Below are 21,542 nucleotides of genomic sequence, written 5' to 3'. Positions count from 1 at the left end.
GATTAATATCTTAGCAAAATATTATATCCATCAAATGATATTGCTTAAAAGAATACCCTACTTTTATTTATTTTTAAATACTGATTTTAAAACATATTTGAAAATAATTCTAAGTTGGCAAAAACTATTAGATAATTTAGTAATTTTTCATTTAATTTTCATTAACCTTTATTTAACCAGGTTAGACCCATTGAGATTAAAATCTATTTTTCAAGAGCGACCTGGCCAAGAATGGCAGCAATACAAACCGTTTCATACACACACATTAAAAAGAAAACAATAGATCAGCTCAAAGGTGCTATATTGTAAAAGTGCAGGGAAGCCATATAATCCTATTTCAATCAAAACAAGTACAATTATCAAGTAGTATCCATTTCTATAGATTTCACCATGTATTTAAATTCATTTCAGATTTCAAATTTATTCCAATTGTTTAACAGACCCCGATTGTTTTTTTTGTTTGTTTGTTTTTTTGTTTTTATTCATCTTTTCCTTTCCTTACATTTTTTTTTTTTGTTGTATAATTTATCTAATTTTTTATATCATTATTATACTGTGAAATATATTTGCCGAATTTTTTTGTAATGAAAAATCTGTAATCTGTTTATATAAGTACTGTATTGAACCTTCGAAATAAAGTATGAAGAAAAAAATTCACACATCGCTGCAAATAGCAATGTGCTATTTTGGAGGGATTATTGATAATTTTTATAAATTCTTGAGTGGTAAAAAATGGTTAAATTTAGCACCAAATCTGTGTAACAAATGGTATCAACCCAAAAATTGATGCGACAACTTATGAGACATAATAGAGCATGGGAATGACCATCATATACTTTGATTACTTTGATCATAATGTTCTAAGACCTTATACATTTTTACAATATATTTTATATAAACTGCATCTCAAATTAATCTTCAGGTTCCCAGCTTTCAGATGATGTATACCACTTCTATGTGACTTATGACCTCCTGTCCCCCCCTAAAAAAAGCCAAAAATGGGTCGATTGTGGGTCTCCGAAGGGAGCACTAATTAAAACAGAAACAGAAAACAATAATATGAAGTCAAAAGGAACAAATGGATTGACAAAGTCATGAAAAATTGGAATGATAGAATAAAGCACCTTTGAGATATGACAAAAAGTATTATACCTCTGGGGTTTTGCAGAGACCCCAGCTGGTATAGGATGAAGGTTAAAGGCCCTGCACTCGCATGGTCTACCAGCACAGGTGAATACACTTATTTTGGCTGATTACACCTCCTCTCTGGATGTTGTGGGTGTGTACACATTGGCATCTCCCTCACTCTCCTATGGGACCCCCTAACTCCAGTGACAGAGTCCTAATCAACCAGAATAAGTGAAAACACCTGCGTGGGTGTGCAGGATCATTAAATCTCTCTGGGAAAACTTTGCTCTTGCTTACACATTAAAACATGTGTTTGTCTCAGATAGCACAACATTTATCAATGAAAGTTTGTTTACAATTATTTTAATTAACTTATCTACATTTTAGGTCAGACATCTCTCTCTGCTTTGGGCCTGTGTCCCCTCGCTTTGCACTCCAGAGTAACAACCAGGGCCAAATTAATAGCTTAGTGGGCCATGTGGTCATAGCAGGATTAATACAGGTGGAGCTAATGGTAATAAGGACGCCCCTGAGGGTCTGGGGCCTTATAGGGCAGCTGGTAATCCGGCCTTGGTAACAACAGATAAATCATGAACATGCTGGTGTTCCTTAATCATTAAGGTTTCCATATTTAGTTCTTCTTTAAATGTGCTATTTCATAAGATAATTAAGTTTAAAAACCAATTTGAGTACTGAAATACAAATTATGAGTCAACTTACATGTTGTCAAACTTTATAATAATAACTTTTTAAAATGATTGTGCATGACATAACATCAATGGAAACAACATATTCAATAATGTAATGCAGTTTATTATAGTATATTTTTCAAAAATAAATGAAGCACATTTGCAGGACAGGTTCACAATACAGTGAAGGACCACAATGGAAAGAAGTCCTGTGACTTGTTTGTGTTATCCTTGATGCTCTTTTAACTGTGCATACATTGGTGTTGTAACCATGTAAAAAGGAGGACGGTATGCAGGACAGATAATAATGCACTATACTCACTTTTAACAGTCTCCTCTGCACTATATTCACTTTTTTTAATAGTCGTGTATCACAGCTGTTACTCTGCATTATATTCAGTTTTAACAGTTTTCTTTTTCATCTTGTATTTTTATATCGGGTATATTTTTTTGTTCTTTGTACTTTGCACTACTAACTTTTTTTACTGCCTTTTTACTAACATGTTTTTTCACTTTTGCACTATGGAACTGTGATGCTGGAAACTTGAATTTCCCTCGGGATTAATAAAGTTACTATCTATCTATGTAAGTGTCTTTTTAAAATGAATTGTCAAAAAAAAAAAAAAAATACAGTCAGAATACCAAATGGTAAGAAGCATCAGCAGCTTCCCTCATTAAAACACAGATGACCAAAACACAACACTACGCTTGCTTCACTGAATTTTAATCAGTTGTATGCTGATTAGCATAAAGTTCAGCATGATGTGTTAACTGGAAATAAACAGAAATTACAAGAAGTCATTTGGAAGTTGTAATAAATGTATTAACTGAGCCTGGCTTCCTGTTATATAAAGTTCCTGTTGTATGTGTGAAGTTTTTAAGTTTTCAGGAAACGGTGACTTGGTGTTCAGTATTGCATAATAACACTTGTGCAATATTTTCATCCACAGATGGGGAACAAAGTAAAGTTTCTAAATTTAAGTATTTGAAATGATCATGCATTCATTAATATAAAGTGTTGCAAATGGTAGAGAATATTTTAGGGGAGAGTGGGGTGAGTTGAGCCAGTTTTGAAATGTCTTTAAAGTGAGGGAATGACAGTAATGTTTTCAACTAAAACATGTACATATATTTCAGGATGTGGTGCATCCTTGGGAATTATCACTTTGGATCTAAAATAAACAGTTTTCAATATATAACTTTCCAAAAAAAAGTGGTCTCTTGGCTCAACTTACACCCAATGAGGGGTAAATTGAGCCTAAGGAGAGGATATATTGAGCCATATGTGGTACACTTAGTCTATACCTGTCTATCACTGATGTGAGGTTATCAAAGAACTGCCCCACATTGGGCCTAAAGGCAGCAGCTCTTCAGAGAGCGGTTGCTTCAGGAGTGCGGTACAGATGGTGGTACAGACCCTAAAATGTGAACCAATCACCTCCTCAAAAAGTTTAAAAGTTGATTAACGTATATATGATCATCTTTTTATTTATCCTTTATTGAACCATTGCAGTTTACATTGAGATTTATGTAACAAGTTGAAGCTATAATCTAATTATAATTATAAATGGCTCAACTTTCCCCAGGCCTTTTGGCACATGTGGCATTTTTCAAACTTGTCTGTAATTATTCAGACACAACAAATCATGACTCCTTGAACATAAAACAATCACTTTGAACGGCAAAAGGATGTTTTTTTAACCTAAATGTGTTTGTCATATGGGCCTCTCTCCATCACGGGGTCAGTAAAATTGATGACTCTTCAAAAATGTGTGGTTACATGACCAATTCTGAAACAAGGGTTGGCTCAACTTCCCCACCGGCTCAAATCACCCAACTCTCCCAGACATGTTTTTACCAGCTATTACCACAGAGAATTTTTCACTTACTGGTAGCTTATACGTGATTCTTGTGATGCAGTAGTTGAATGTGGCGATGGGACCAAACCATAAACAGATACTGTGGTTTTATCAGCATGTACTCCCATATCTTTCATCTGAGGGAGGTAGCAGGTTTTATCTTTAGTTGGCACACAAAGACGAGTCATTCATTTTTCAGTGCTGCACTGTAAGCGTTTTAATTTGATAATACTGCTATTTATATACAGGGAATCTGTATTTCCTGTCATTCCAGCGATTTAAGTTATATTGGCCGCATATCTAATGCTTTTGACATACAAGGTTGCTCACCAGGGTTCGGTGGACAGACATGAATAAGCTGCACAGTGCTTGAGCCTGCAAGCAGCATGGCATCACATCTGGTATATTTATCACTGAGCAGCCTGGGTATGTTTTAGTTAGCACCATCTAACAGAGCTTATCAAACTATAACTTCATCTGCATGAAAAACTATCCTTTGTCTAATACATGAGCATGTGGCATAAATACTGCAGTCTGTGCCAGTAATACTTCTATGATATCCTGCTGACAAAACAGAGGACTGGAGACAGTTGGCGGTTGAAGTGGTTGTAGCTTTGCAGGTCATGAAGTGAGGGGAAGTGGGAGTAATTTATGGATGACAACAACACAGTTGATGAGGTGAAATGAACAGAGTCCTTGGCAAAAAATGATATCTCCTCTTTAATGCAACAGATCTGGGATTGTCTATCTCTTTGGCATGTATGACTCTGAGTTTGAGATTTTAGTGGGAAACAGAGGCAGAGTGACAGACATTATGATGTTGCATATCCCACCATATTGTACAGAAAAGGAGGGGACTGAGAATAAAAGAGGTAACTTTTATACTAATTGACATTTTGTTTCTTTCTCTTATAACTAACCAATACAATTTTTTTTCTCTTCTTCCGATACAGTATACGTTCAGTGGTTTTTCAGAAAGAAATGTATGACTATTAAATGTACATATGCCTATAAGTCCAAAAAAAGCTGGACCCGAAAAAAAAAAAGCGATCCCGACCGACTTTATTGTCTTTCAGAGGTTGTAGCTGATTCAGTTTTAGAGCTAGAGTGAAGCTAGCAGATATCATATGAAAGTATAAAACCTAAGGAATTCATTGGTACCATGTCATGGCTTGTCGGGAAGGAGGCCAAATAACGCTTCAAATTTAGGCTAAATTTTGGTGCGGAAAAACTGGCATGGCCATTTTCGAAGGGATCCTTTGTCCTCTGACCTCAAGATATGTGACAGAAAATGGGTTCTATGGGTACCCATAAGTCTCACCTTTACAGACATGCCCACTTTATGATAATCACATGCAGTTTTGGGTAAACATTGTGCAGTTTTTTTCATGCAGTATAGATGTGTTATTTTCGCCTATTCTAAAATGGTGTGTTTGAATATTTCTGACATTTTATGACCCTGTTAACAAGTCACTGAGGGTTTCTGCCTGACAGCATCTGTGACAGCGTTCACACGTTACACTGAAACTAAAAATAAGTGATGAAAGTGAGTCATAGGTGAAGAAAATCTGTTTCAGCGTCACTGGCAGTTTTGAGAACATCTCCTTTGCTTGGTAAATCTAATAAATCTATGAGCATCACATACTGTATTTTGTTGAATATACAGTTTGTATGTGACAACACAATGTGTGTTTTGTTTTATATTTTTAGAGCTACTCTCGTGTAGATTTTCATGCAGTTATAGGATTTAAAGGCCCTGAAAACATATTTTCTCAACTAGATTCTCACTCTGAGCAATGTGACCCTACATGAACACAGCTTTGGTTGTTAATTTATTATTTTGGCCTTGCTTCTCTTCGAGTTGGTTGAAGCCAGCTCATTAGGGAAAAGGTGATGTAATGTTTTGCCATGCACCAGTCAGAGTTTAGCAACACTTGACAGTTGTGGGACTGTTTGCTGTCTACCGTCAATAAAATATGATAAAAACACACCCACACAGTCCTGATGAAGCAGATCAGCTGACCTTGTGTTAATTTCTTGATTAATAACAAGTAATCATGTTTTCCGAAGTTGAACTTATTTTTGCCTATTAGCCCTAACTATTTAATGTTACAGATACAAAAAAATTTAAAAAAAATTCTCATGGGCTTTATTTATTTAATTTTCACATTTCTTTATTGTAGAATTCAACAATTACAATGTGTGACAATGTGACCAAACAGAAAACATTGGGCATCATACTAATAATAGTATGATGTCTAATGTTCTCTGTTTGGTCACATTGTCACATATTGTAATTGTTCATTTCTACAATCAAGAAATATGATAAATAATGATAATAAAATAAAGCCCATGAGAACGTCAGTTTATTAATTTTATTGGGGAAATTTCACATCCATAAAGTTCTCGAGGTCTCGCCCATCATCTGAACACTTCAGAGTTGAATTTAGAAAGTACTAAGAGTCTATCCAAATTATAAACAATAAGAAATGTGTTCATATACTTAATTTGCTGCAGGATTTTTTTTTGGAGAAATGTGATTTATTGCCTGCAGTTTCTGTTGTTATTATTTATATAATTTATATTAATGTATTTTGTCCCGTCTCTGTTTTTTATTTTTATTAATTTTATTTTAAGGAAAAAGACAGTAATATAAAATTGTCATATATTGTAATTGTTGATTTCTACAATCAAGAAATGTAAAAAATAATAATAATAAAATAAAGCCCATAAGAACGTCAGTTTATTAATTTTATTGGGGAAATTTCACATCCATAAAGTTCTCGAGGTCTCGCCCATCATCTGAACACTTCAGAGTTGAATTTAGAAAGTACTATGAGTCTATCCAAATTATAAACAATAAGAAATTTGTGTGATTTATTGCCTGCAGTTTCTGTTGTTATTATTTATATAATTTATATTACTGTATTTTTTCCTCTCTCTTTTCTTTTTTTAATTAATTTTATTTTAAAGGTCCCATATCGTGCTCATTTTTAGGTTCATACTTATATTTTGTGTGACTACTACAACATGTTTACATGCTGTAATGTTCAAAAAAACTATTTTCCTCATACTGTCAGCCTGAATATACCTGTATTTACCCTCTGTCTGAAATGCTCCGTTTTAGTGCATTTCAACGGAATTGCAACGGAATTGCGTTGCTAGGCAACAGGTTGGCTCCATGTTTACTTCCTGTCAGCTGATGTCATTCACATCCACTGCAACAGGAAATAAACTGGGACACATTGAGAATGTTTATGTTTAAAACCGTGTAATGGTCTATATATTTTATATTTGTGACATCACAAATGGACAGAAATCCCGACGGCTTGTTTCAAACGCACGGGCCGTGTGTGTTTCTCCGTATATTGAACGTTTTGAAAGTTTAACAGTATTTATACAGCACTTAAACCTGCTTTATAATATAAAAGACATGAAAATCTCCCTTTTTACAATATGCGACCTTTAAGGAAAAAGACAGTAATATAAATTATATAAATAATAACAATAGAGAAGATGGGTAATGAATCCCCAAACTCCTGTAGCAAAGCAAACACATTTGTTATTGTTTAGTTCATGGGCTTAAATAAATGTTTTCATCCTAACATTCCTATCACTATCACTATCATCTTCACATTGTGCAGTGAGGACCAGTCTGGAACCAGCAGTGGTCTAGTGAGGGACTATATAGCAGCAACGTGGCGTCTGTGCAGCAGGCTCTTTAACAAGGTCTGTCTGCTGCTGACTGTCAGGCTCCAGCATGGAGCAGCAGAGCCGGGCGGTCTCCTGCACAGCACAGCACCGCACCGCCCCCCAGCGCCCCCTGCACCACGGCGCCGCTTCCGCTCCTCTCAGCCTGGCGGCCTGGTGGGTGAGATGCTGGCGGAATGTGTGTGAGGCGGTGCTCTTCAAAGGGACACCCAGGTGCTGGGACAACGTCCACGGGTCCTTATCTCTACTAAAGCCTTATAACACATCAGCATTACTCGCTGCTGAGCCATTTTGGACACAGGAGGACTGGACTGTGCAGCTGCAGCAGCTGTTAGTGTGTGAGGAAGAAGAAGAAGAAGCGGAAGTTGTTGGATGTGCAGCTGTTTTGCAGAAGTTCACAATGAAGTGCAGCGTTTTCCTGCTGCTGTTTGCAGCTTTCACCTGTGGACTCACACTGGGAGAGGACGATGAAGCCGAGGGGGTGCAGGTGGAGACCCTGGTGAGTGTTGTCATACAGTCATACTGCAGTAATACCAGCAGCTTAACACAATATCACAAAATCACTAGTAACCGTTACTCTTCTGACCCAAGGTGAAACCAGAAACTTGCTCTGTACTTTCCTCAATGGGAGACACGCTGCAGATCCACTACACGGTAAGACAGACACTCCAGTCTACTGTGTGCATGCTACATTTAATAATAATAATAATATTATCTATCTATGGAAACCGACCCAGCTGCTGATGTGGCACCGTCTGCATGAATCATATGTCCACACACCGCTGTGCATGTATGAATAATAACACACAGATGTGCAGCTGTTAGAAGTGTCTCTCTCTGATTGAACATTGGATCAGATTATCATTTATTGCCTATCAGTTTTATTTTTGCTTTATCTCGTGTGCTTTAATCTCGCCTCTGCTTCATACTGTGGAGTGATGGGGGCGGTGCAACACGTCAGCAGTAAACCACTTCATCCATGCATGCATTAGAGTAGTCTACTGGAGGTTTCCAGTCCTCCTCACACATGTTGATCTTTAGGAATTTAAAAACAGTTTGTTTTAATGATATGCGTTGAAGCTGCATGGCACAGCTGCAAAAGGTTTAATGTCAGCTCATGTTTTAGAACAGCAGTAAGTGTTGTGAAAAGATTTTAAAATATTGCCGGATATTTACAATAAATTAAAAAAAGTGTGCTTAGCTCTGTGACAAAAATGTTATGGTAATACATGAGAGGAATAAACTGATACACAGCATACAGCGTGAACAAAATAACATACATAGTAAGATATGCCATATGTTTTGATCAGGGCTGTCAATCGATTAAAATATTTAATTGCGATTAATTGCAAATTAATCGTACATTTTTGTATCTGTTCAAAATGTCTCTTATCAACATGGGAGTGGGAAAATATACTTGCTTTATGGAAATGTATGTATATATTTATAATTGGAAATCAATTTCCAACACAAAACAATGACAAATATAGTCCAGAAACCCTCACAGATACTGCATTTAGCATAAACAAAATGCTCAAATCATAACATGGCAAACTCAAACCCAACAGGCAACAACAGCTGTCAGTGTGTCAGTGTGCTGACTTGACTATGACTTGCCCCAAACTGCATGTGATTATCATAAAGTGGGCATGTCTGTAAAGAGGAGACTTGTGGGTACCCAGAGAACCCATTTTCATGGTTAATTTAATGATTTGGCTGAGGAGAGGCAAACTATTGCTACTGAATGAAAGTGTGTTGTCTGCTACAGGTGTTAAATTCGTCAAGACCCAGACCATTCTTATTACATATAAGGGATAATGTACAGCGAGCCGGTCATTGTTGTGAAATAAACTCAGACAGGGCAATGCAATGACCCGCTAGCTGTACATTATCCCGCTTATTACAGGACTACTTATTTAAGAAATCAATAATTTTACACAAAAATGGTCCTCCAGAGTCCGACATTAGAACTGCGCCCATAGCAACAGTCTATTATACATAGCAACGGTCTGCTATAAAGAAATAACAGACTGTAGAACGCCGTGATTAACCAATCAGAATCGAGTATTCAACAAAGCTGTGTAATAAAAATGTATATCATTTCCAAAATAACTTTACTTGTGGCGATCTAGTCTTTACTTTTACTTTCTAACTTTATAGGTATTGTTTTACAATTTGGGAAATACGCTTATTTGCCTTCATGCCAAGATTTAGATGAGAAGATAGATCCCACTTACATATCTGGAACCAGCAGTCGGTTAGCTTAGCTTAGCTTAGTTTAGCTTGGAAACAGGGGAAAACAGGTAGCCAGGCTAGCTGTTTCCTCCTGTTTCCAGTCCCTATGCTAAGCTAAGCTAAACTGCAGACGGTAGCTTTACTGTACAGACGTGAGAATGGTAACAACCTTTTCACCTAACTCTACGCAAGAAAGCTAATTTACCAAAATGTCGAACTATTCCTTAGATGTTTAATTTATCAAAAATGCTAATGTATAGGTTGTGCAACATTTCTTAAATATTATTTACATGTTGGTTTCAAAGCTATGAAAAGACATCAAACCACAATATTTGTATGTTTTCTTCGCCTCATAAAGTATGCACCAAATGACTCTAATCCAGCTGTGAAATCTCTCTCAGTATTTTTCTGTCATGTCACCATCTCGTGCCTCCCGTTGTGTGTGTCACTGTGCAGGGTAAACTGATGGATGGGAAGGTGATCGACTCATCACTATCCCTGGACCCTCTTGTGGTCGAGCTGGGGAAGAGGACAGTAATTGCCGGTAAATGAACAGTAAATCCTTTTGTGTTGCTCAATCAGTGACACTTGGATTTGCTTATGTTTGAGAGATAACTGCAGCCTGTTGTGTGCCGGCCGGGGAACGTGCTCGCTTTGCTGATTGACTTTCTTTGTGTGATTTTCTTATCAGGTCTGGAACAAAGCTTGGTTGGCTTGTGTGAAGGGTAAGTGAAAAGTAAAGGTCCATTGGGAAGAAAGAGCGTAGCAATAGATTTTGCAGTCATGAACCAATTCAAAAACTACCAGTGTCTATTATCTACCAGATAACTATCAGTGAATGTGTTTTGTATTATTTTTTTCTCTCATTCAGGCAAAAAATCAAAGCCACTATTCCATCTCACCTTGCATATGGAAAAAAAGGTTACCCTCCTACGATTCCAGGTACTGAAATCATGCACACAAATCAATACACAGACACATGAGCACAGGAGCTGGGTGATAATGTTCAAATCAACATCACAATGTTAATAAGAATGTTTTTTTAATATACATATATTATATTATGGCACATATATGCAAAATCACATACAGAATCTAATTGCTGCTGAATGCAATGAACTCTGTTCCTATAGTACAGTTTGTATTTGCAGAAAGTCCGAAGTCTGTGCACACTAAAGATCAGTGTTTGCACTTTACTGAACAACTCTGCACAACTAAGATCACATACATTAGCACAATCACACTGAACATTTGTTTAAGCATACGGCTGTTATTATTCTATAGTTTTCTTATTGTCAACAATCTCATGAAAAGGCCAAAACCAACAAAGGGTCCGTAATTTTCTAAACAGCAGGACACAACAATTTTAATACTTTTAAAGCAACAGTGTGTAACATTTTGGGGGATTTATTAATAGAAATGGAATATAATATTCATAACTATGTTTTCATTAGTGTATAATCACCTGAAACTAAGAATCGTTGTGTTTTCGTTAGCTTAGAATGAGGTGTAGGTAGAATGAGAATGAGGTATTACATTAACTATAATGTAAACCCATCTGCAACAACAGTAAACGCTCCGATAAAGGGCGTTTGGAGTGGGGTGACGTAGTTTAAAGAGCGGGTGGGCGGGATGTTGAGGTAGATGGGTCCAACAAACACAAGACTTTCATCAAGGAGACCGCTGTTTGTGTCCTGTGCGTCACATTACAATCAGCTGTTGATTTGTGTCCCGTGATCACAACGTTCAGTGTTGGCAGATTGTAAAACTGCTGTACCGCCAGCCGCCATCTGTCTTCCGTTGCTCCTAAAGTTGTATTATTATGGTAAGGATGGCCTCTGAGCGAGGCGAATGGTGTTACCACAAGCAGAGGGGTACTCAGTTGGTTGAAATCTGCAACCACGCCACTAGATGCCACCAAATCCTACACACTGTACCTTTAAACTGGAGTAAATAGTGCATTTGTCAGGGACTATTTTCACCTGCGGATTGATACACATAGTGAGTATTTACAGCAGCAGGGCGGTGTATGTGCCCATGTTTATCGTGATGAAGGAGCATGTCACCCAGTGCGTATATGGCAGAGAAGAATAAGACTTACAATATGTGTCATTGTTGGTTTTGTTCTTTTCATGAGATTTGTTGACAACAAGAAAACTATAGAATATCACCCCTCGTTCCTTTAAATGTATGTTAGTGACTGCTTTTAGATACATGTACCTTCATTTATTTACATATGTACATAATGTAGATGGGTGAAAAATGAAAGGTAAACCCCATCAATACCTAATGTGACAAAACATGGATCATGAACTTGATCTGTCCTAGGTGATGCCGTCCTTGAGTTTGAGGTGGAGGTGGTTTCTCTGACACAGCAGACGCCGTGGCAGAAGATGGTCAACGACGTGCTCCCCCTCTTGTGTTTGGCACTGGTGCCCACTCTGCTCGGCTTAGTGGGTATCTACCTCTACAAAAAGGCCAGTGCCGAGAAGCCTAGCAAAAAGAAGGCAAAGGACAAGAAGATCAAGAAGAAATAAGGACAAGGCACAGAACTATTTAAATAAATTTTTTAAATTGTATTTTGTGTTCTTCATGTTTATTTCATATTAATACATGCTTTTAATATGTGTATTAACACCTGGAATTAAGGTGTTTCGAAGAAAAAAACAAAAAAACAGCAGTTATCTTTTAAGTTCACTGTCTGTAAATCCTGGTTCAGCGATAGTCATTTGAAACTTGGTACTACCAGAGAAGCTTTCATCCAAAGCGCTTTACAATTACAGTGTTTTGAACCTGATGCAACAAGTGCTAAAGCGTGACCCAAATCTGGATCCACAATGCATCTCCTTCATAGTCTAGTCCAGGGGTCAGTAACCTTTACTATCAAAAGAGCCATTTTAGGCAAATAAAAAAAAGAAAATCTGTCTGGAGCCGCAAAACATTTGAGCATTGTGATGAAGGTAACACAGTTTATAGTCTAAGTATATAGTATATAAGTTTAAAGCAGTGAGGGCCAAAGTGCAAATGTACTACGGAGTATTAAAGCCATATTGAGGGAAAAAAACCCTGAGATTTCCAGAATAAATAGTCGTAATATTACAAGAAAAAAGTCATAACTTTACGAGAAAAAAAGTCGTAATATTACGAGAATAAAGTCATAACTTTACGAGAAAAAAAGTCGTAATATTACAAGAATTAAGTCATAACTTAATGAGAAAAAGGGGAAATAACATGTAAAATGACTACTTTATAATATTAGGACTTAATTCTCATAATACTATGACTTTTTTCTCTTAAACTTCTGACTTTATTCTCATATTACGACTTTTTTTCTTGTAAACCTATGACTTTATTCTCGTAATATTATAACTTTATTCTCGAAATCTCAGATTTTTTTCCCCCTCAATGTAGCCCTAATACTCCGTCGTACCATAGACCTACAACAATAATGAATAAAAATGAAAATGTAAACAAAAAACGGTTATTCATTTCCATTTTTAAAACTCCAGAGGGAGCCACTGGAGAGGCGCTGAGCTCTGCTGTTTCTAACAGACTTTACTGTTGACTTTAAATAAGGGCTATTAGAGTGTTCGTACTGGGAAGTTGATTCACCTCAGAAAAATGTATCCGCCGAGTTACAGACATAGATGAGTGACATAGATGTAAATTGTTCCTTCTGCGAATCACATCCTGAAACTTACTCTCATTTATTCTGGTCCTGTAAATTTACATGTGAATTGTGGAAAGATGTCAATAATTTTATCCTTGTTAACATTTTCTCAGATTTTGCACTGTACTATAGAAGTATTATATTTGGTTGCTATGATTACAGTGACAAAGACAGTAATGCATTTTTTCTAATTAATTAAATTTGAATTCTCGCGAATTCCACATTCACAAGTGTATATTTACCAAAAAAAAAGCCTAATTTCTTTGTATTTATGAAAGAAATGGAATTATATCTGTCAACAATTTCTTCCTCACAAAACAAAAAAGCAATGAAAACAATGAATGTATGCAATATCTTTAATGTTTTTAAGAGAAATTATTGTCATACTCTGGCGTGGTCTTTTTTATTATTATCTACTCATTTATTTATTATTATTGTGTTTTTTTTTAATTATATGTTTGTTTTGTTTCATTTCTGTTGTCCTTTTATGTTTGTCACAGCTCTTTGTTTATGTTTTTGCTATGCTTCTTTTGTATGTAAATGTTTTTAATGTTTTCTGCTGTTACTATGTATACTGAAATTTAGAAATAAAAAAAATAAAAATAAAAAGTCTATTGGAAGAAGTCTTTTTGAGCCCAACAGCATCACGTGACGGACACAGAAGATGCAGTACTGCCGTTTGGCCGATGGGCGACGCTGTTCTCTTTATACATCCATGGTGACGCTTAGAAAAACCTGACTACTCTGATATCCCTCCGCGAATAAAGATATTATTAATGCTATTTTCCTGAAGAAAATATGTGTAATTTATTTTTTACTTGGACAAATAATCAGAACACATACTTTTGTACAAAAATAAAAAGATATCAACGAGCTTGTATTTTTCATTTAAAAAAAAAAAAAATAGCTCTAGGGCGGAGCGGATGGATCTGTTAAAACAACGGCGGACGGAGCGGATGGATCTACTTCTGGCCGCACTACCTCTTCCGGTTCTCTTTCCAGCCTCTCGTGCATCATGGTGAGTTGTGCTTCACTAACGGCCGCGAGGCTAAAAGAGAAATAACTCTCTTTTTACTCGAATTATCACACATAAAACGCTCTTATTGTGTACTGTAATCACAAAGCCAAACTACAACGTACAGAGCAGCCATTAGATGTGTCTCTAGTTTATTAAATAATGAGTCCGGGCCTGATGCTAACAGTAATGCTAGCTGGTAGGAGTTAGCATGCTAGCTGTTAGCATGCTAACAGTTCTGTGCATGTGTTCCTGTGAATCAGTGAAGGGTGATGTTACTGTCAATGTGCTGAGCAGTGTGGATTCAACTTGTATATTAGTTTCTCTCGCTGATGCGTTAGTTAAATAAAACGGGAAGCTTTGAGTTATTACATTATATATGTATTAAGTGTGTTGTAATGGCAGCTGGTTGATGACCCACTTTACAATATTTATTTTATTTAAAAGGGACCATGTACAGTTTAAAACTTAAATGCACCATACCAGATTATAGCTTTGAGCTATTTCACATCACTAGTCCCTTGGCAGATCAAAAAACAAAGAAAACATACTACAGTCATACAAGACAGAACATACAAAACGCACAATAGCACATCAAAGTATACTTGTCAAGTAAAAGCAAGTCATGAAGACCATGCAATAAAGATCAGTGAGTAAAGAGCTGAGCAGCTTTCAACAGACGTTTTAAGTTGGTTTTGAAAATGCTGATAGAGCTGCAGCTCCTCGCATCGTCAGGAAGCTAATGGAGAGTAGTCACTCCATCAAGCACTGATAAAACATCTCCTAAATCATGTTGACGTGGTGAATTAACCTACTGATGTGCAGGATTTTGTCTTGTGATATCCTTTTCTTTCCCTTAATTGATAATGTTTAAGGTTAATGTTTAATTGAAATGGACTGCAACATTTAAGCACTGTTGGTGTTAAATGTTTAAAAGCTAGTAGTTGGTACATAACTTGGTAAGGATATCAGTACAGTATTGTTTTTAGTACACCTTGAGGTGACCGATCTCAAAAAATCATTTTTTTTTATTTATCGAAAAGTCCTTTTTTTATTTATCAAAAAATCATTTTTATTTACCAGAAGAAGTTAAACTTGTCAAATGTTGTTTAAACACAAGCAGCCATACAATAACTTTGTCTGAATATATGTCTTAAATTGATGTCAGTTTTCGGTACTTGACAGTTTTTGATACCAGATGCTGCGAGAACACTTTGTTCTGCACAAAAGTAGTATTTCCAGTTCCAGTCTTAGTTGTCAGGCTGTAATTGTCTTTCCAACTTTTGCATTTAGGATGTTCATAATTAACCGTTAACCGACATTAAGCATTTTAACCGATTACCGCTATCGGTTAAAATGGTTAAAAAAATATTTATAATTAATTAAAAAGCAGAGCGGCACAGCTGACAACATGCTAAACTAAACCAAATGCGGTGGACACTAGGAAAGTACTATTACTGGGAAAGTGGCTGCATGTCTGCGACACTAGTTACACGCAGCAGCGTGGCTGCTAAATTAACGCTCCCAGATTGGTGAACTGGGTTGTTGTCAGGCTGTAATTGTCTTTCTAACTGTGGCATTTGTTTTACAGACCAAGAAAAGAAGGAACAACGGTCGTGCCAAGAAGGGCCGTGGCCACGTGCAGCCCATCCGCTGCACCAACTGTGCCCGCTGTGTCCCCAAGGACAAGGCCATCAAGAAGTTTGTCATCAGGAACATCGTAGAGGCTGCCGCCGTGAGAGACATCTCAGATGCCAGCGTCTTTGACTGTAAGTGTTTTTCATTTCATGCATCATCTGTTCTTTGTATTTTGATCCTGGTGGCTTGTCCTCATCTGAGCCTTTCTCCTTCCTGCAGCGTATGTTCTGCCCAAACTCTACGTGAAGCTGCACTACTGTGTCAGCTGTGCCATCCACAGCAAGGTGGTGAGGAACCGCTCCTGCGAGGCCAGGAAAGACCGCACCCCACCGCCCAGGTTCAGGCCCGCTGTGAGTATCTTCTACTGCACCGTGCTCTGTGTTTACTGTCGGATCTGTTAAGTGTAGTTCTGCAAAGTCCTATTTCACGAGTCACAGCAGGAAAAGCACAGGTGAAACTAATATGATTAATGATTTTGTTAACCTTCAGATGAGTAGGTAAGCAGAGTGTTGGAACTGGCACACCTGAATGCAATCATTATTTGTTAACCTGTGTTTGACGAGTCACATTGTCCACAGTGAGAAGCATCTATATCAGATTTGGATCTTAATCATTTTTTTCTTCTTTTGTTACAGGCCGGTGCACCAAGAGCCCCTCCTAAGCCCATGTAAAGCAGAATTTGAAGATGCTGTACACCTGAAGAATAAATTCAAGTCTTTACAAAAGCTTTAATGTGTGATGCTCATTATTCTCAACTAACCACTACTTGTGTAGTTTTAGGAAAGACAGGCCTGTCAAGTATTTTATTTGGAATACTTTTCTTACAGTACAAAACTTACAGTAGTTTAAGATCGAATTACGCAAATGCATAATTACAATATGATACATTTAAAAAGGCTCTGCAGTTATTTAAAGCGATTTCAGACCATTTACAGGATGGGAAGGTTAACAAAGATGGTTAAACTGAAGAACAAATAGTGCAACAGGGAAAACATTTAAACACAAAATACCACAAAACTTTTTTTTCTGTAGTGAAGTCTTGAATCAGAGTAGACAGTTTATTTGGTTGTCCTTATGTCTAAAACGGAAAGGTGGCAGGGGTGTAGGTTGAGGAGCAAACAGCATTGATATCACATGCATCAGGCTTAGAAGCACATTACTGTCTAGTGTTGAACATATGAATAAAAGTCTACACCCAAACCTTCAACTTGTGAACGAGAGAGGGCTGATTTTTCCTGTGATGCAGAACTTTAAACTTAAAAATACAAATTCTGCAGAGGATTAGCCAAGTCATTAACTATTTTTGTACAATATTTGTCACACTTGAGGTCAACAAAGCATCTGAGGGTTCAGGTCTACAGGAAGTTTCACACATAATGTAGTTGGTTCTTTGGCTCCTGGCAGTCTGCATTACCAATGTTCTTTTGATGGTCAATGGGTTGTAAATATGAACTTGGTTCTGGCCAAGGTCGCTGATTTACTGGTGGTTTTAGTTATACTCAAGGACATTTTCAAAGATGGCCAAAATAACGTGGAGCCTTCTGTAATGTGCAGTATTTGCATCACATGATTAACAACTGGCAAGGTAAGCGTTACACTTCAAATGTGAGTATTTTAACTGTTGAGAGGGAAACAAAATGCAAAAAGACCTCAGGCCAAAGGCACAATAGTAAAGTCTACTACACAGAAATCACACCAACAGGAGAAGAATCACACCTGGGCCTTTGTGTAAATACAAGCTGTTGCCTAAATCAGAATATACACAGTGAAGGAAGATGTAATCGGTTGGTCAAAGCAGGTTTTGCTCGTGCAAACTGACATGGCAATTTGATTTGCAATGACAACTTTGGTGTCGAATCATTTAAAGTCAATGTTTTCTAGATAAGGTTGCAGGAAACTACATCATCTTCTGCCCCAACATGACCTAACAGTCTCTATTCTTATATTAAGGCAAGATCATTTGATTATTAAATGAAACTACAACTTTGGAAGAGAAAAACACCTATTTAAGTTAATGTGTTTCTGTACTGGTGAGAAGATCGTCACAATGTAATGTCTAGAAGTGATTTGTAACAAGTCTTAAAACAAACGTAAATTGAGGTAAACCTTTACAATATTTATTTTGAAAGGGAAACCCTAACTGATCTTTTCTAAATGCAAAACTAAGTGGAGATAGCTCCTGGAAAAAAAGGACAATTCTAACATCTACACGGTTTTACTGACAGCAATGAAAACAGAAATATTACCTTGCAGCTTCTTCCTAATTCATACCGTATGTACAAATATATTTAACTAATGTTTTCATTTTGCCTCTGTAATAGGGAAAAGTGCTTCACAGTAGGAAGTAGTGGTTCTTTGGTTCAGCCATGGGGGAACCATTATTTGGTACTATACAGAACCACACTCATGGTGATCTAAAAATAATATTAAATACTTTTCCTATTCCTCTTCATAAAAACAATATTTCAGAGTTCCTGCGCATCTCGACCACTGCTTCAGGATGTGAGACTCCATACAGGATTGAGTTCAGTATATGACAGAACCAAGGAACCAGTCACAACACTGAAATGACCTTAAACATTCATTTAAAGTCTTGAATACTTCAGTGGTTTCTGTTCAGCCCACAAGAGACCTCTGAAAAGCAACACGTCTTGATGCTGCAAAATGCCAGTTATGATAAACTTCTTGTTCAATAAGTCACAAATGTTAATGGGCTCAAGTCAGCTGATGATTTTGACTGTTGTCGGAATTATTCCAGCCTTTTTGGATAATGTCAGTTTGTCCCAAACGTACTTTTGTGGATATTTATAATGGAGATATGTCATCTACAAATGTCCTGTTCATCAACACAAATTATTGATTTTGTGCCCAATTCTGTTATCTAGACTTAACAAATAGTACAACTTATTGTGCTTAAAGTCAAATCTAAACAAGGAGTTTCTACAACAACTATATTGTTTTAACATGTAAACAGATAAAGACGGAATCAAGAGCTGACAGTGTTCTTTTAACTGACACATTTCTCTTGACATACACTTCATTTCTGCACCATATCACCAAGACAGGATATATTATAAATTCTAACTGACAAAACCCATTTTGAAATAAACACCTGTTTCACTCTGTGGACTGAAATGTGTTCAAAGAAAATATCTTTTTTTGGGGTTTAACGTGTAAGGACGGTAGTGAACTGCCACTCCACACTGCACTCATTCATGTCATAGCAGCATGCGCCAAACGCCATGCACATTTAGTCTTTGATAAATTAGCAGAATTGGTTCTTTGCCAACACATTAATGAAAATCAACCCAACTTTTGGTGAATAGGAGAATATAAATATTGTGCAAAGCCACAGACTTGTGTCTGGAAAACAACTTGAGTTGCTAAATTATTTTGTAACTCGTGACCCACAATGATCTGATTCAAGATATGACGGTTGGTAGCTCATGTCCTTCAGTCTGGTCAACAAGGTGTATCAGGGTGAAGAAAGGCACAATACAATGAGATAATAACACCCAAACCATTTTAAAATATGAACAGATTAGTGTTGGTTTGCAGTTTGATGTTGTTATGGAAGGGAAAATGTTAAAAACTTTTAAAGAGCCCAAACTCTTCAGTAATCTCTAAAAGTGTGGCAGTGATACTCTTCTTTCCTTTTGAGAAAAACATTCCATCAGTTTTTCTCACATTGAGAGAAATGTGCAGGTCATTAATGTATTCCATAAAATAGTTTAATATAATCATAGTATTCTGGCAGGTATCAGTGCAACAAAAGCAGTCATAGAAAAGAAAAAACAAACATTTCATACACCGCGCCACACGGCATTCACACAAAGGCCTTCATGTTCAACTTAACTTATTCAGTTTACTTCCATAAAACACAGGGTCTGTCACGTTCTCCCTCTCTCTCTCTCACACACACTCACACACACACACACACACACACACACACACACACACACACACACACACACACACACTCAGATCTGTCCCCCCTGTTAAAAACAAAAGTGCATTTCTAATTCACGGACAACCCCTCAAGCACATCTATTCGACTTGGACCTGGTTTTTGAGTTTGGTCTGCACTTCACTCCTCATTATAAAAAGCAATCTATCACAGAATCAAAAAAACCTTTGCAGAACGTAACTAGTAGTTAGGGAATCATTTCATTGAATAAGTGCTTTTAGAACAAGGCATTAAAATTTCTGCAGATTCCATTGTAGGTGAGCCTATAAACTTCACATTAAGCTTTAATATGTTATCTCTGTTAAAGTGCACAAAAAGGGACAGTTTTGAGCTTGTGGACCAAAGTCAGATTTGTCTGCAGTAATTTGTGCGTCAGGTTTGAACCTGAATTTCGGAGCAAGGCACATCTGCGGATGAAAAAGTGCATTGGCTCTTCATCTACTTTAGAATACATTGGATTAAAAGTGCATTTTAAATTGATTCATTGTTCAAAGTGCATTCAAAATAACAAGGACCACTTTTATAACTTTAGAAAACACATATGAGCTTTCCATTAATGCTGGTACATGCCAACTGTACCAGTTTGAAATATTCATGTCATCAGTGTCTCCTTTAACTCGTGTGCAGACCAAACCCAGCCAGGTCCTCGTCTCAGTGTAAAAATAGCTCTAGGTGAAACAGGTTGGCCACCCTTTATCCTCAGTCAAGGATGTGCTCCCCGCGGACAATGTGTGAAGAAAATTCATAGCGGTCCTGGCTGCGGTGACCACAGATGTTACACTCAAAAGGCTGGCGGAAACCGTGGCAGCCCATGTGGATGGTAAACATGACGTGGTCCAGGAAAAGCACACGGCAGTGCCTGCAACGGAAAGAGCGCATGGCGCGCCCCTCCCCGTCTACAACCCGGAACGCCTCCCTAGAAGTGGAGGAGGGCGCTGTAGGTGAGCTTGGAGTTGGCGCGAGGGCAGGAGGTGGGTGGGATGAGTGGCCTCCGTCCTCTCTTTCCACCTCCCTGTCTTTGGCGTGGCTGGGACTGCGTCTGTCCCGACTCCTGTGGTGTGCAACGGGAGCAGGCGCTGGGTGGTGGTGGTTGTGTGAGTGTTGAAGATGATGGCCGTTGTTGCTGTGCAGGGTCAGAGTCGGAGCGGTGCTGTTGCAAGGCTCATCTGGCATGCTCTCCGTGTCCGTAGAGTCCTGGCAACCGTTGCTAGGCGAGGGTGCGTGACTTCGACCCGCAGGCAGGTCCTCGTGACCCTCTGCTGCCTCCCTCCCCCCGACACCCGCAACCCCCAGCCCAGCTCCAGTCCCTGTGCAATCCAGCCTCGGGCCTAGAGCGACAGAGTCGTGAATGGAGCCGTGGATCGGCCTGAGTTCTGATAAACATGAAGGGTGAGTGGTGGGAAGGTGCAGCGGCCTCAGTGTGTCGGACAGCCCTCCTCCTCCATTACCTGCTACACCTGCGTATTCTCCTCCAAGACCAGTAAAGTGCGGGGCATCAAGGTCCCCTGCGTGCATCTCGCCGTCTTTATCCAAACCAGCGCTGAGCTCATAAGGTGCATCTGCCAAGTTGAGGCGTATGTGCTTCTGTCCTGCAATACAGAAACACAATCTTATGATTCTGTACCATGGA

The 21,542-nt window shown here is 37.9% G+C and overlaps 3 protein-coding genes across 7 annotated transcripts in view; 2 read left to right on the top strand and 1 right to left on the bottom strand.

Annotated features, from left to right (window-relative positions):
- The first annotated feature begins 7,399 nt into the window (after positions 1 to 7,399).
- On the top strand, positions 7,400 to 12,201 carry fkbp11 (FKBP prolyl isomerase 11). Its single transcript, XM_074633852.1, has 6 exons — positions 7,400 to 7,886; positions 7,979 to 8,041; positions 10,079 to 10,166; positions 10,314 to 10,347; positions 10,494 to 10,564; positions 11,951 to 12,201. Exons 1-6 carry the CDS (start codon positions 7,437 to 7,439, stop codon positions 12,157 to 12,159), a joined length of 915 nt encoding a protein of 304 aa, XP_074489953.1. The 5' UTR covers positions 7,400 to 7,436; the 3' UTR covers positions 12,160 to 12,201.
- A 1,952-nt stretch (positions 12,202 to 14,153) lies between these two features.
- Positions 14,154 to 16,670, top strand: LOC141766728 (small ribosomal subunit protein eS26). Its single transcript, XM_074633830.1, has 4 exons — positions 14,154 to 14,310; positions 15,899 to 16,076; positions 16,165 to 16,295; positions 16,581 to 16,670. The coding sequence occupies exons 1-4, from the start codon at positions 14,308 to 14,310 to the stop codon at positions 16,614 to 16,616; spliced, it is 348 nt and encodes a 115-aa protein (XP_074489931.1). The 5' UTR covers positions 14,154 to 14,307; the 3' UTR covers positions 16,617 to 16,670.
- A 1,366-nt stretch (positions 16,671 to 18,036) lies between these two features.
- LOC141766692 (zinc finger protein Eos-like) overlaps positions 18,037 to 21,542 on the bottom strand; it is a 224,900-nt gene continuing 221,394 nt past the window's right edge. For all 5 annotated transcript variants that reach the window (XM_074633753.1, XM_074633781.1, XM_074633744.1 and 2 more), the window contains one exon: positions 18,037 to 21,501. In XM_074633753.1, coding sequence (XP_074489854.1) covers positions 20,612 to 21,501 — 890 coding nt within the window. In that variant the 3' untranslated portion in view covers positions 18,037 to 20,611. The remainder of the gene's footprint in view (positions 21,502 to 21,542) is intronic.

The sequence above is a fragment of the Sebastes fasciatus genome, chromosome 1 (assembly GCF_043250625.1).
Source record: "Sebastes fasciatus isolate fSebFas1 chromosome 1, fSebFas1.pri, whole genome shotgun sequence".
Classification (NCBI taxonomy): Eukaryota; Metazoa; Chordata; class Actinopteri; order Perciformes; family Sebastidae; genus Sebastes; species Sebastes fasciatus.
This window is presented reverse-complemented; position numbering and strand designations above follow the sequence as displayed.